Source organism: Cricetulus griseus, chromosome X, assembly GCF_003668045.3.
Source record: "Cricetulus griseus strain 17A/GY chromosome X, alternate assembly CriGri-PICRH-1.0, whole genome shotgun sequence".
Classification (NCBI taxonomy): Eukaryota; Metazoa; Chordata; class Mammalia; order Rodentia; family Cricetidae; genus Cricetulus; species Cricetulus griseus.
Window position 1 is genome coordinate 54,370,260 of NC_048604.1, and position 13,446 is coordinate 54,383,705.

General features: G+C 37.0%; 2 protein-coding genes across 2 annotated transcripts; one reads left to right on the top strand and one right to left on the bottom strand.

Annotated features, from left to right (window-relative positions):
- Window positions 1-5,460: 5,460 nt before the first annotated feature.
- Pabpc5 (poly(A) binding protein cytoplasmic 5) lies at window positions 5,461-6,609 on the bottom strand. Its single transcript, XM_027432886.2, has one exon. The coding sequence runs from the start codon at window positions 6,607-6,609 to the stop codon at window positions 5,461-5,463; it is 1,149 nt and encodes a 382-aa protein (XP_027288687.2).
- Window positions 6,610-7,283: 674 nt separating this feature from the next.
- Window positions 7,284-13,028, top strand: LOC100767038 (60S ribosomal protein L7a). Its single transcript, XM_035449721.1, is given in 3 exon segments — window positions 7,284-7,373; window positions 12,198-12,292; window positions 12,294-13,028. Coding segments are annotated over 3 exon segments (867 nt in total). The 3' UTR covers window positions 12,976-13,028.
- The last annotated feature ends 418 nt before the right edge of the window (window positions 13,029-13,446 follow it).

Here is a 13,446-nt window from a genome sequence, read left to right on the forward strand (position 1 = left end):
AGCCATAATAACAGGCAGATCCCATAGATTTGCTGTTTCTTTAATTGGCATCATCATTGAATGTACATCCTTTTAAAAGTACATCTTTAGTTAAATACATTCATTCACATATAAGCAGTGAACAAGTTTCCCAACATTTACTGTTTCTTAACATGCAAATCTTAAAAATCATCTCAGTAAAGTTACATAGTATCACATACATGCTGCAAATTAAAAATTGAGGTCATGTTTAGAAAAACTACATAAACCAGAAAAAAATTCTTTATAATCATAAAAAATTTAGGGTGCACTGAGGTTAGGTAAATGGAGACTAAAGAGTAAATTAGCACCATTTTTTAAAAGAAAGTTCACTTATGAAAGAGTACTCCTGAGGTTTAAGATCACTGTTAGTAGTCACGTCAAGAAAATGAATAACTAGAGAAATTGAATGGAAGCTTCCCTTGATGTTTGACCTTAGACATTAAAATAGGCAGAATTTTATTGTTTTTACAATATCCATTTATATTTATAACATTTAGCTGACTATTTATATACTTTAGTTATTCTCAATGAACAAATCTCTCATGTTTTTTTTCTCTATACAGAATAAAGAAATGCATTCTTGATTTTTCTTTACTTTCTTGTTTGGAAACAAATTACCTTGACTTCTTTAAATATTTAGACTATACTAACAACAATGATTTTAACCCAACCTTAATCTTACAACGACAATAAAGTGTTTTATCATTTAAATAATCTTAAAATATAGTGTATAATATATCTGTTAATTTAAATATTTGTGGTTTTATGAAACAGAAAAAAGAAAGGTGTGTAAACTCCTCTGTTTTATTCAAGGATTTAGAATGTGCAAAGTTCTCAAAGATAGGTGACTTTTAAAAATGACTCTTGCCATTCTATACATACTAGCATAAATTTATTTTTAGATAGTATCAGATATTGATTTGGTAAGTCATTTATTTTTCAAAAGCAAAATATGCCCCTTTAGGAAACTCAAAGTGAATCCCTAAATGTGAAAATGTTCTTATTTTATGTTATATTTTTTTGTGATTAGTTCTAAATAAAGAAGTTAGTCTGATGACTGAGAAAACCATGCCATATAATATCAGCATCCACTCTGATTTACTAGACAGCCATAAAGAACTAAATACATTTTTAAAGGTCCCAAATTTCATATTAAAAATTTAATGAAGACCTTTTCCCTTTTGAATAAGACATACTTAAAAATTTGACTCTGATTTTTGAGGATCAAAGTACTTGGAGTTATGTTTTTTACATTATAATAATTAGAAGGCCAGGCATGTGGTGAACAGCTTTAATTCTAACACTCTAGAGACAGAGGTAGGTGGATCTCTGTGAATTCAAGGCCTCCCTGGTCAACATAAAGATTTCTATATCTGTCAGGGATATGAAACACTTTCTTAAAGAAAAAAAATCCAAGAAATTTGACTGAAGGCTATAGAGATAGCTCCGTGCATAAAACCACTTGCTGCTCTTGTGGAAGACCTGCGTTCTGTTCACAGGACCCACCAAGTGGTTCATAACCATCTGTAACTTCAGTCCCAAGGGATCCAATGGCTTTTCTGACCCCTACAAGCACTAGGCACACATGTGGTACACATACACACATGTTGACGAAACATTCACACACATAAAATAAATAAATCTTTGAATAGCAAGAATTTTAAGTTTTAATATGGGGATTGCAGCAAGTCTTTTACTTTCAGATTTACTTTTATAGCTAGAGTATTTTCAATTAATGTCAAGGATCTACTGAAGCGATGTGGGAAACAGTAACTCTCCCGAGTGTGTAAATAATCATTTTTTAGGAGACGTGTCAAGAGTAGTAAAAAAATTACTGCGACTGTATAAGGGTTAAATAATTTCTGATAAGCAATTACTACTTTCTCAGGAATTAATGTAATTATATATTTCAGCACAGAAGTAATACATAGTGGAGTTTGACTGGTCTTCATACAGGATATCATTAACAGAAAAAGGACTGCTCTACAAATAATTTTTAAGTTATGTTAGTCATCACAGGCTTAGCATTCATGGCATAATTATCAATCTAATAGTGAATAATCAAGAAAATAAGGTATGGTAAAGTGACAGAAATCATAATACTAATAGGAAAATATTTCAATACCAAGTATAAAAATGTACTTTTCTATAATTACATTTTCATATGCTACTTAATATCTCATTTAGCTCATTAAATGTTGATAGGAGAGTTGAAAAGTAATGAAATGGAAGGGTATCACTCATGTTATTAATGAATTCATTAACAGTTTGTTGAATACTGTATTTCAGGTAATATTACAGGTGTTAAGCACACTTCAATTATCTATGTTCAGTCATTTATTGACATGTTTCTAATCATTATCTTAGATTAAGCAATTTATGTGCAAGGAAGATGGTATTCAATCCATTTTCAACTTCCTAATTTAAAATATAATTGTTATTGCTTCCACAAGCCCAAGCTAAAAATTTCACTTATATGTATAGCATTTTTCTTTTTCCTTAGTCACTAGCAATAAATAAACAAGAATACGTTTAAAATCTCCTCTACAAAAGTTTACCTCCATCCCCCAAATTTTTATTATGATGGCATATAATCATAAAGGAATATTATTAGTTTTCTTCTCATTGGTCATTTTAAAATTTTGTCTAAGTGACTGCTTTGAAATCGTAATCAAAACAAAACTTTTATTAAATATTTGATTATTAGCCAAATACTAGCTCTATTTTTACTAATTATAGTTTCCTCAGAAATGCTGCGATATGCTTTATAAAACCCTTGGCAATACTGTTGCTCTTTGGCAGTCTATTAAAAGTAGATAAAACTTAAGCACAAGATTGAAAAACTACTCGGGTATTTCTATTCATATAGAGATTACCTTTAGTATATATTTTCCTTGTGGTTTCCTGCTCTTGAATTTTTAATTTTTTCAAATGGTTAACTATATCTTCAGTATAACTATTTTACCTGTTCCTAAGAATCCTTATTTTTGCCTGCAATTTATAAAGGCTGTTCTTTAGAATATAATAACACTTTAAATATGAAGTTTCAAATTCATGTATTAAATTCGATTATTTTTATATTCTAGAAGTTGTCCTAGATATTTTTATCTAAATTTTTCTCAGAATCATGCTAAAAGTGATGTTTTGTATTTATAACTATGATTTTAGAAGGATATTTGTGGCTGGAGATGTGGCTTAGTGGGTAGGAATACTGGCTGCTCTTCCAGAGGCCCAGGGTTCAATTCTCATCACTTACATTGCAGCTCACAACTATCTGTAACTTCATTTCCAGATCTTGAAATTTCAAACAGACAAACACTTGGGAAAACACCAATGATACAAAATAAAAATAAATAATTCCTTAAGAAAAGATAGTGCTTAAAATGAATAAATATATGATGTATAATTGTCATTGTATCTATTTAAAATTTTATTATTTTGATAGCTGCAATAATATAAAGTAGGTTCATCAAGCATAAAATTATCTTCCTCTGATTCTTTCATATAAATTTAGTTATATATTACATGTTGAAAATGTTCAAAAATTTGGGAACATATCTAAGTATTGAGTGTTTTAATTCTCTGGCTGATTTAAGTCTTATAATTTATAGAAGTTTCTGTCAAACTCATTTTGTACAATGTTTACAGAAAAAGTTGTTCAGCTCAGTATAGTTTACAAATTTTAAGAATTATTGAATCAAAAGTCTTATTCTACATCCATATTAAGGAAAATTACAAAGTCTCTAAAACTGTGATATATATCAATATCAATATTTATTGGTATGAAAGCATGAATATGGTTCAATGTAAAACAAATTATGGACCATTGCATAATATATTTTTCCAAAAAATGTGTTCTCACTAAAAAAAGATATAAAGGGATATATATGCACATATAAAATTGAGAATGATTTCTTTATATAATGTTTACAGAATTATTTATGATTATATTTTTATAATCAACAAATCAGTGATTTTCATTTTGAAAATACTATACTATGTGTATACACATAATTGGATGTAATTACATAGAAATATCCTACTTTCATTTTATATGGTCAAATAGCTAGCAGAACTTTTAAAATTGTATAATTACATTACTCTTAAAAAGATTTATCTGTAAAGCAATTAAAAACAATAAACTGACAAGGGACACCAAATATGTTCTTGTGATTGAATCTATCATATGAGTGAATCATATATTCTAAGAAAGTTATTGAAGTTCAATGCAATTTGATTATTTTTTCTAATTTTCAAAATAGTTATGCTGATTTTAAGTGATACATGGATTGAAAGCTTAAAGTGATGAGAAGAGGTTACTGCAAGTGAAATGTAGAGAATTTGTAGTTTACAAATTGCATGGCACAAGAAGAAGCTGCAGAACAATATTTTGTCCTTAATGTTTGGAAACCAAACATTCTGTTTTAAATGTTCTGATGCATCAAAGGACAATTATTTGGAGTTAAAAATTCGCATGTGACCTAATCAAGAGGAAACCTATCCCCTAATGAAACATGGTCATTGTTTGCACATGGATATATTCAAGGTTTAGAAGAAGCACAAGGTCCTTAGTTTTTCCAGCAGCAGTGTATAAAATTTTTCAAAGTAAAGATGAGTTAGTGAATTGTCAATTTTTCTTGCTACTTTAACATAGTCTACATGTATACAACCATTATATGCATTTAGAAAAAGAACTATTAAGGATGGCTTTTAGAATATTTTCAAATATTAAATCACTTGGAAAAGATTTTTAAGACACCATCACATTTTGAGTAGCCATTTATCAATGCAACAGTTTTCCAAAAGCACTGATTGTAAAACAAAAGCAAGACATTAAAAAAAACAACTTCCAATACTTAGTCAAAGCTACTAATATGTGGTATCCTCCCAATATATTTATAAAAGAAAACCAATACAAACAAATACAAGAAAGAATGCTCACATATTCTTAAAAATAATCCTTTAAATCCTAATTTAATATGAAATTATGCAGCAATTTTAAGTGGCTCATATACATTTCTCCCTTCTTTGATTATTTCTCTAAAAAACAAGTGGTGACTTTTCACTGTGTCAGAATCAGAAATAAGGACCATGCTAAGAATATTTTCATGGAATAAATTAAATTAGTATTATGGAAATAAAGATAGAAATATAATCAATTGCCTCAATTAGGCTATTCAGAAAAAAAGAGGAATAAACTTTATTCCACAAATTCTTAAGGATAGAGAGTATGTAAAAAATCATACAAAATGACAATTTTACATTTAAAAAATTATGTTCTTCACTAAAATGAACAAGGCTTTGAATGTACACTTTCTAAAATAATTTTTCACACACAAAAAGAAAAGAAAATAACAGCAAAAACAAGTCCGTCTATCACAAAGGAGCCCAAGCTAAGTAGGCACCAGCTAAGGCTAAACAAACTGATCATTGTGATTCTCACCACCTGTGCCTGGCTTGGCCCAGCGTGACACTCAGTGGCTTAGAGCCTAGTACACGACCATTCATCTCATCCACTGCTTTGGTAGCCTCTTCAAAAGAAGAAAAGCAGACGACAGCAAACCCTTTGCCTTGTCCCATTTCCATCATTACTTTGGCTCGACTAATTGATCCAAATGAAGAAAATTCCTCCTTCAGTTTTTCATCATCAATGGTCTCATCCAGGTTCTTAATATAGATAGGCACTCCTGGGGGCCTACTTTTTTCTTTTAGTTTCAGTCTTTCAAATCTCCGCCTTAATTCAGCCAAGCGTTCAATTTTCTTCTGTGCTCTCCCTACATACAGGACTTTCCCATCTATTGTCTTGCCATGCAGGTCCAGCACAGATTTTTGGGCAGCTTCGTGTGTCTCATATCTGACAAATCCAAAGCCTTTCGATTTCCCACTGGCGTCTCTTATTACTTTAACACTCTCAGTTGGCCCGTATTCACTGAAAAGTTCCTTCAGTTTTTCGTCATCCATGTTATCTCCAAGGTTTTTCACAAAAACATTGGTAAACGTGGCTCTATCCCTGGTTCTGACTTCAGCTGCTCTCTCTTCAGGAAATTTGAATCGCCCCACATACACCTGGCGGTTGTTGAGCCAGACTCCATTCATATGCCAGATAGCCCTATTGGCAGCAGCAAGGCTATCAAAGTGGACATAGGCATAACCCTTAGAGCCATTGTCATCACATACTACTTTACAGGAAAGAATGTTCCCAAAAGCAGAAAATAAATAAAACAGGGTCCTATTATCTATGGATTTATCCAAGTGCTTGATGAATATATTTCCAACTCCAGACTTTCTTAAGCGGTCATCTGGCTGTGACCACATGAGGCGAAACGGTTTACCATTAATTAAATCAAAGTTCATTGTGTTCAAGGCCCACTCAGCATCTGCAGGAAAGCGGAAGTTAACATAACCATAACCCAGGGGGCTGTGGGTCACTGGGTCACGGCAAATTCTAGTGAAGCGGAGAGGGCCAGCAGGTCTGAACTTCTTATAAAGCATGTCCTCTGTCACTTCAGGGCCCAAGTCACCCACATACAGGGCAGCCTTGAGGTACTTCTTTTTCTTGCCAGCAATATTAGGTTCCCCGCTCCCCATCGCTGAGCACATAGAAGAGGCTTTCTTGGGAAAGGGGAGGAGACCCCTTTCTCTAATCTAGGGGCCAAGCAGCTGTTCTTGCACAGAAACAAGCCAAGGCAGGCGGAGGGGAGCTAAAAGCGGGCTCAAATCACTGTTGAGGCTGAGAAAATGAAGTTCAGAAACAGCTGGTCAGCAGGCTCAAAACAAATGTATCAGACAAAAAGGCAACCCAAAAAGCAATCTGTTCTCCCCAAGACGACTTACAGTTTATCACCCCTTCAGATTTACAACGGGTTTCAAAAGCCTTCATTAAGAACTCAATATCCCCTTCCCCGTTAAAATTAAAGAAATCATCAAGGATCTGGCTGGCTCCCCACATCTACCTTTGCAAAAAGAGGCCTCGGGACTGGCTTTCTGAAGGAAAAAAAAAAAAAAAAGCATAGGCCTCAAGCTCCTGTAGATTTAAAATGCCAGCAACCCCTTGCAGGGGCCAAGTATGTGTATTCCTCCGCCAGGCAGGGTCAGGCGGGCTAGGAGCTCACTAAGGCCGCTCCAAGCTCAGCGTCAGCCAAAGGGCACACAAGACACTTGGTGCGCTGGAACTGCCAGGCAGGCTGCAAAGAGCTTATCACACAGAGAGACAGACACACAGACACACGCGTGGGGAACCGGAGACCGCCCAGATCCCCAAGATGCCCACTGGGTACGGACCGAGTGAGGCGTGGCGATTTCTGCAGCCTGAGGCTCTCGCAGGTCCGGAGGGTCTGACTGGCAGCCGCGCGGTGGGTCAGCTCTGACGCGAGGCGGGTCTTTAAAGATGCGGGGCGGAGTCAGCAGAGGAGGGCAGATGCGCCCAGGACTGACCCAGAAGGGACCAACAGACAAGGGTTTCCTTCACCTGCAGCACAGAGCAACCAAGGAACCAAGGGACCAAGATCCTGTAGCTGTGCTAGGAAGGGCGGGTGGGGCACTAGGAAACCCGGAACCTTGCTAAGTAACTTCCCGCTTGTGCTTGCTTGTGCCAGAGAGAGAGAGAGAGAATGAGAGAATGAGAGAATGAGAGAATGAGAGAGAGAGAGAGAGAGAGAGAGAGAGAGAGAGAGAGAGAGAGAGAGAGAGAGAGAGAGAGAGAGAGAGAGAGAGAGAGAGAGAGAGAGAGAGAAACAACAGGGAAAAAGGTAGGGAAAAGGAGGGAGGGAGACAGAGAGACAGGGGACAGATGGAGAGGGAGGGAGAGACCAATCAAGATGGTGTTTGGATTTGTCTTTATCAATGTTTACTTGTTTATTATTATATTTAAAATTGATTTATGTCACTCACTTCAACATGAAAAAAAGAAAAAAAAAAAAAAAAAAGGTTTATGACCCGAGCAGAAAGAGCTCAAAGTTGTTGTTGTTTTTGAAGATTCACTTCCTTTGGAGGGTGGAGTGGGGTGGGTGTTGGGAAAGAAGACACAGGTCACATATTTCAGTACACTGGAAACTCAAGAGTTGATAGCTATGCTGGATGTCCAGTGTTAAGTGACCACTGGATGAAAATGAACACAGAGAAGGGAACAGAAAGGTTGAGTCAGGTGTAGATTAGAAGAAAGAATATGTGAAAGGTAGGGTTTAGTTGGGGGGGGAGTGATAGTAGAGGAGGGGAGGGAGAAGGGAACTGGGATTGTCATGTAATTCAATCGTGTTTGTAACTCAAATAAAACGAAAAAAAAAAACAGAATCCAAATTCAATCAATGAAATGGGAGAAATATTTGCAAACACAATCTCTGAAGGAAAGTTAATACTGAAATGAAATTATATAAAGGATTTATATTCTCACTATCAAAATGAAAATAAAATCTATAAAAACATCTCACAAATACCCAAAACGTAAATTGAATAGACAATTGTTCACCAAAGAAGCATTAATGGCAAAAAAGTATAAGGAAAGATATTCACCAACACTAATCTCCAGAGGAACATAAGTCATAGTCATGAGATATTATCTTAATCTTGATGGGATTACTAGGATGAAAAATTTTAAACGCTTGTAAGTATTGGCCAAGGAAGTGACAAAACTGGAAATCATATGACCATATGATGGTACAGCTGAAATGAAAAACTGTGGAAGTGACTTAAAACATTACTGATCTAATAATCACACATATTAGTATACATCCCAAACAATTAAAGTAAGTGTCTTGAAAAGCTATTTGCATCCTTCTTTTCATTGTGATATTGTAACAAAATAAGTAAAATGTGTAAACAAGCTTATATGTCTATTATTTAATGGCTACATTATGCCCAGCTGATATTTAAATATAATGGAGTATTATTTATATGCACCACCTGGTAAATTTTTAAATGGGGTAACATGTTCAGCATTTGAGAACACAAAAGATTAAACTTCTCAGAAGCTCAAGGAATGTTTTCGAAATGACCTTGAAGATTCCCCATGGAAGACCTCACCCTCCCTAGGAAGCAGAAAGGGGATGAGATGGGGGGTCCATGGAGGGCATGGGAGGAGGGGAGGGAGAGGGAACTGGGATCCACATGTAAATGAAGTTTGTTTCCAATTTAAATATAAAGGGAAATCAATGGGATAAAAATTGGAAAGGAAGAAGTCAGAATTTCATTATTTGCAGATGATATGACAGTCTAAATAAGTGACCAGAAAAACTCTACCAGGGAACTCCTACAGCTTATAAACACCTTCAGAAAAGTGACAGGATACAAGATTAACTCAAAAGAAAATCAGTAGCCCTACTATATGCAGATGATAAATGCTCTGAGAAAGAAATCAGAGAAACATCACCCTTTACAATTGCCACAAACAACATAAAATAACTTGGGATAATGCTAACCAAAAAAGGGAAAAACCTGTATTATAAGAAATTTGACTCTTTAAAGAAAAATAAGAAAAATAACCAAAAATGGAAGATTCTCCCATGTTCTTGGATAAGTAGGATCAACATAGTAAAAATGGCAATCTTGACAAAATCAATCTCCAGATTCAATGCAGTCCCCATCGAAACCCCAGCACAATTCTTTACAGACATTGAAAGAACAATTCTCAACTTTATTTGGAAAAATAAAAGACCCAGGATAGCCAAAACAACCTTATACAGTAAAGGATCTTCTGGAGGCATCTCTATCCCTGACTTCAAGCTCCATTATAGAGCCATAGTACTGAAAACAGCTTGGTATGGGCACAAAAGTAGATAGACTAATGGAATCTAATTTAAAACCCCGTTATTAACCCACACACCTACAAACAAGTGATTTTTGACAAAGAAGATAAATTTATACAATGGAAAAAAGAAAGCACTTTCAACAAATGGTGCTGGCATAACTGGATTTGGACATGTAGAAGATTGCAGATAGATCCACATCTATTGCCATGCACAAAACTTAAGTCCAAATAGACCAAAGGCCTCAACATAAATCCAGACACACTGAACCTCTTAGAATAGAAGGTATGTGGTACCCTCGAACCAATTGGCACCAGAGAACATTTCCTGAACATAACACCAGTAGCCCAAACACTGAGATTGACAATTAATATATGGGACCTCCTGAAACTGAAATGCTTCTGTAAGGCAGAGGACACAGTCAAAAAGACAAAATGGCAACTCCACATCTAACAGAGGGCTTATTTCCAAAATATACAAAGAATTCAAGTAGTTAGTCTCCAAAACACCAACTAATCCAATTAAAAAGTGGGATACAGAACTAAATAGAGAATTCTCAATAAAGGAAACTAAACAGGCTGGAAGACACTTAAGAAAGTGCTCATTATCCTTAGCCATCAGGGAAATGCAATCAAAAATACTCTGAGATACCATCTTACTCCTGTAAGAATGGGTAAAATAAAAAACACCGATGACAGTTTGTGCTGGAGAAGATGCAGAAAAGAGGGATCACTCCTCCACTGCTGGTGGGAGTGACACTTGGTACAGCCACTTTGGAAATCAGTTTGGCAGTTCCTCAGGAAAAATGGAGTAAATTTACCACAAGATCCAGGAATTCCATTCTTAGGCATATATCTAAAAGATGCACATTCATACAACAAGGATGTGTGTTCAACCATGTTCATAGCAGCATTATTTTAATAGCCAGAAACAGGAGTCAACCTAGATGCCCTTCAACTGAAGAATGCATGGAGAAAATGTGGTACATTTACACAATGGAGTACTACTCAGTGGGAATAAAAAACAATGGATTCTTGAAATTTGCAGGCACATGTATTGATCTAGAAGAAACCATCCTGAGTGAGGTAACCCAGTCACAAGAAGACAAAAATGGTATGTACTCACTCATATATGGATTTTAGATCTACAGCAAAGAAGTAGCATACTACAATCCACAATGCCAGAGAAGCTAGGAAACAAGAAGGTCCCTAAGAGAGACATATATGATCCCCTGGACAGGGGGAAATGGACAAGATCTCCTAAGCTAATGTGTAGCATGGGGCGGGGAGACAGGGTTAGAGGAAAAAGAAGGGGAGAAGAGGACATGAGGTAACAAGAAGATCTAGTCAGGGGAAGAATAGAGGGAGCCATTATAGGTTTAAAGAGAATTCTGGCACTGGGGGAATATCCTGAGATCTACAAGGTTGACCCCAACTAACAATCTAAGCAATATTTGAGAGGCTACCTAAAAGGCCCTTCTCTGATAAGGAGATTGATGATTACCTTATATGCAATCCTAGTGCCTTCATCCAGAAACTGATGGAAGCAGAAGCAGACACACACAGCTAAACACTGAGCTGAATTCTGGAATCCAGGTGCAGAGAGGGAGGTATCATTAGCAAAGGTGTCAAGACCAGGCTGAAGAAACCCACAGAAAAAGCTGACCTGAACAAGGGGTTGCTAATAGACCCAAGACTGATAGCTGGGGAATCAGCATAGGATTGTTCCAGACCCCCTGAAGGAGGAAGTCAGTTTGGAGATCTGAACAATCTATGGGGCCACAGGTAGTGTATCAATATTTACCCCTAGTACACAAATGAACTTTGAGAACCCTCTTCATATAGAAGGATACTCTCTCAGTCTAGACATACAGGGGAGCGTCTAGGTACTGCTCCAGATTATATGACAGACTTTGAAGATCCCCCAAGGAAGTCCTCACCCTCCCTGGGGAGCAGAAAGGGGTTGTAATAGGGAGGTCAGTGGGGGGGCAGGGGAGTTGGGGAGGTAAAGGGAACTGACATTGACATGTAAAAAAAGCTTTTTTCTAATTTGAAGAGAAAAAATATTAAACTTAGCAGCTCATGGAATGTTTTTAGACAGACTTTGAAGAGCCCCCATGGAATTCCTAACCCTCCCTAGGAAGCAGAAATGGGATGGGATAGGGAGACAGTGGGGGCCTTGGGAGGAGGGGACAGAGAGGGAACTGGGATCGACATTTAAATGAGGCTTGTTTCTAATTTAAATTAAGAAAAGGGAAAAGGCATAAGCACATTATTGGTCATAGAGAAAGTCTCAACAGATACATAAAAATTGATATAACCTTTGTGCCCTATCAGACCACCACAGATTAACTCTGGGTTTAAAGACAAAAAACAGAAACATCAGAAATCCTACAAGTCCCTCTCTCTCATTTGCAGCCGAGCAAGATAGCCCAAGGGAAAGACGGCCAAGGGGAAGAAGGTGGCCCCGGGCCCCGCCGTCGTGAAGAAACAGGAGGCCAAGAAGGTGGTGAACCCTTTGTTTGAGAAGAGGCATTGGGCAGGACATCCAGTCCAAACGAGACCTCACACGCTTCTTCAAATGGCCCCGATACATTCGGCTGCAGCGGCAAAGGGCCATCCTCTATAAGCGGCTTAAAGTTCCTCCTGCCATTAACCAGTTCACCCAGGCCCTGGACCGGCAAACAGCTACCCAGCTGCTCAAGCTTGCCCACAAGTACAGGCCAGAGACAAAGCAGGAGAAGAAGCAAAGACTGTTGGCCCGTGCTGAGAAGAAGGCTGCTGGCAAAGGGGATGTCCCAACTAAGAGGCCACCTGTTCTTCGAGCAGGAGTCAACACAGTCACCACCTTGGTGGAGAACAAGAAGGCTCAGCTGGTGGTAATCCCCCACGATGTAGACCCCATTGAGCTGGTAGTCTTCCTGCCTGCCCTGTGTCGGAAGATGGGGGTCCCCTACTGCATCATCAAGGGAAAAGCCAGGCTGGGACGACTGGTCCACAGGAAAACATGTACCACCATTGCCTTCACACAGGTTAACTCAGAAGACAAGGGTGCTTTGGCTAAGCTGGTGGAAGCTATTAGGACCAATTACAACGACAGATATGATGAGATCCGACGCCACTGGGGAGGCAATGTCCTGGGTCCTAAATCTGTGGCTCGAATTGCCAAGCTGGAAAAGGCAAAGGCTAAAGAACTCGCTACTAAACTGGGTTAAATGTACACTCACTGCTAAGTTTTCTGTACATAAATACAAACTTATCTTCCATCAAAAAAAAAAAAAAAAAGAAATCCTACAAGTCATCGAAAATGAATAACCCTTTACTGACTGAACACTGGATCATGCCCGAAATAAATTAATGACTTTCTAGAATCCAACATAAATGAATTTACAATGTACCCAAACTTATAGGATGCAATAAAAGAAATGAAATTCCTAAGTGCCTACATAAAATAAAATTGGTGAGATCTCTTACTAGCAATTTAACACAGTACACCCGAATCAGAGTGCTCTAGAACAAAAACAAATGAGCACATCCAAGAAGAATATCCTGCAAAAAGACAAGAAATAATCAAACTGAAGCCAAATCATTAAAATAAAAACGAGACAAATATGAAGACTTAAAGAGATCTTTCTTTGGGAGGATCTGCAAGATAGACAAACCCTCATCCAGACAAGCTAAAAGAC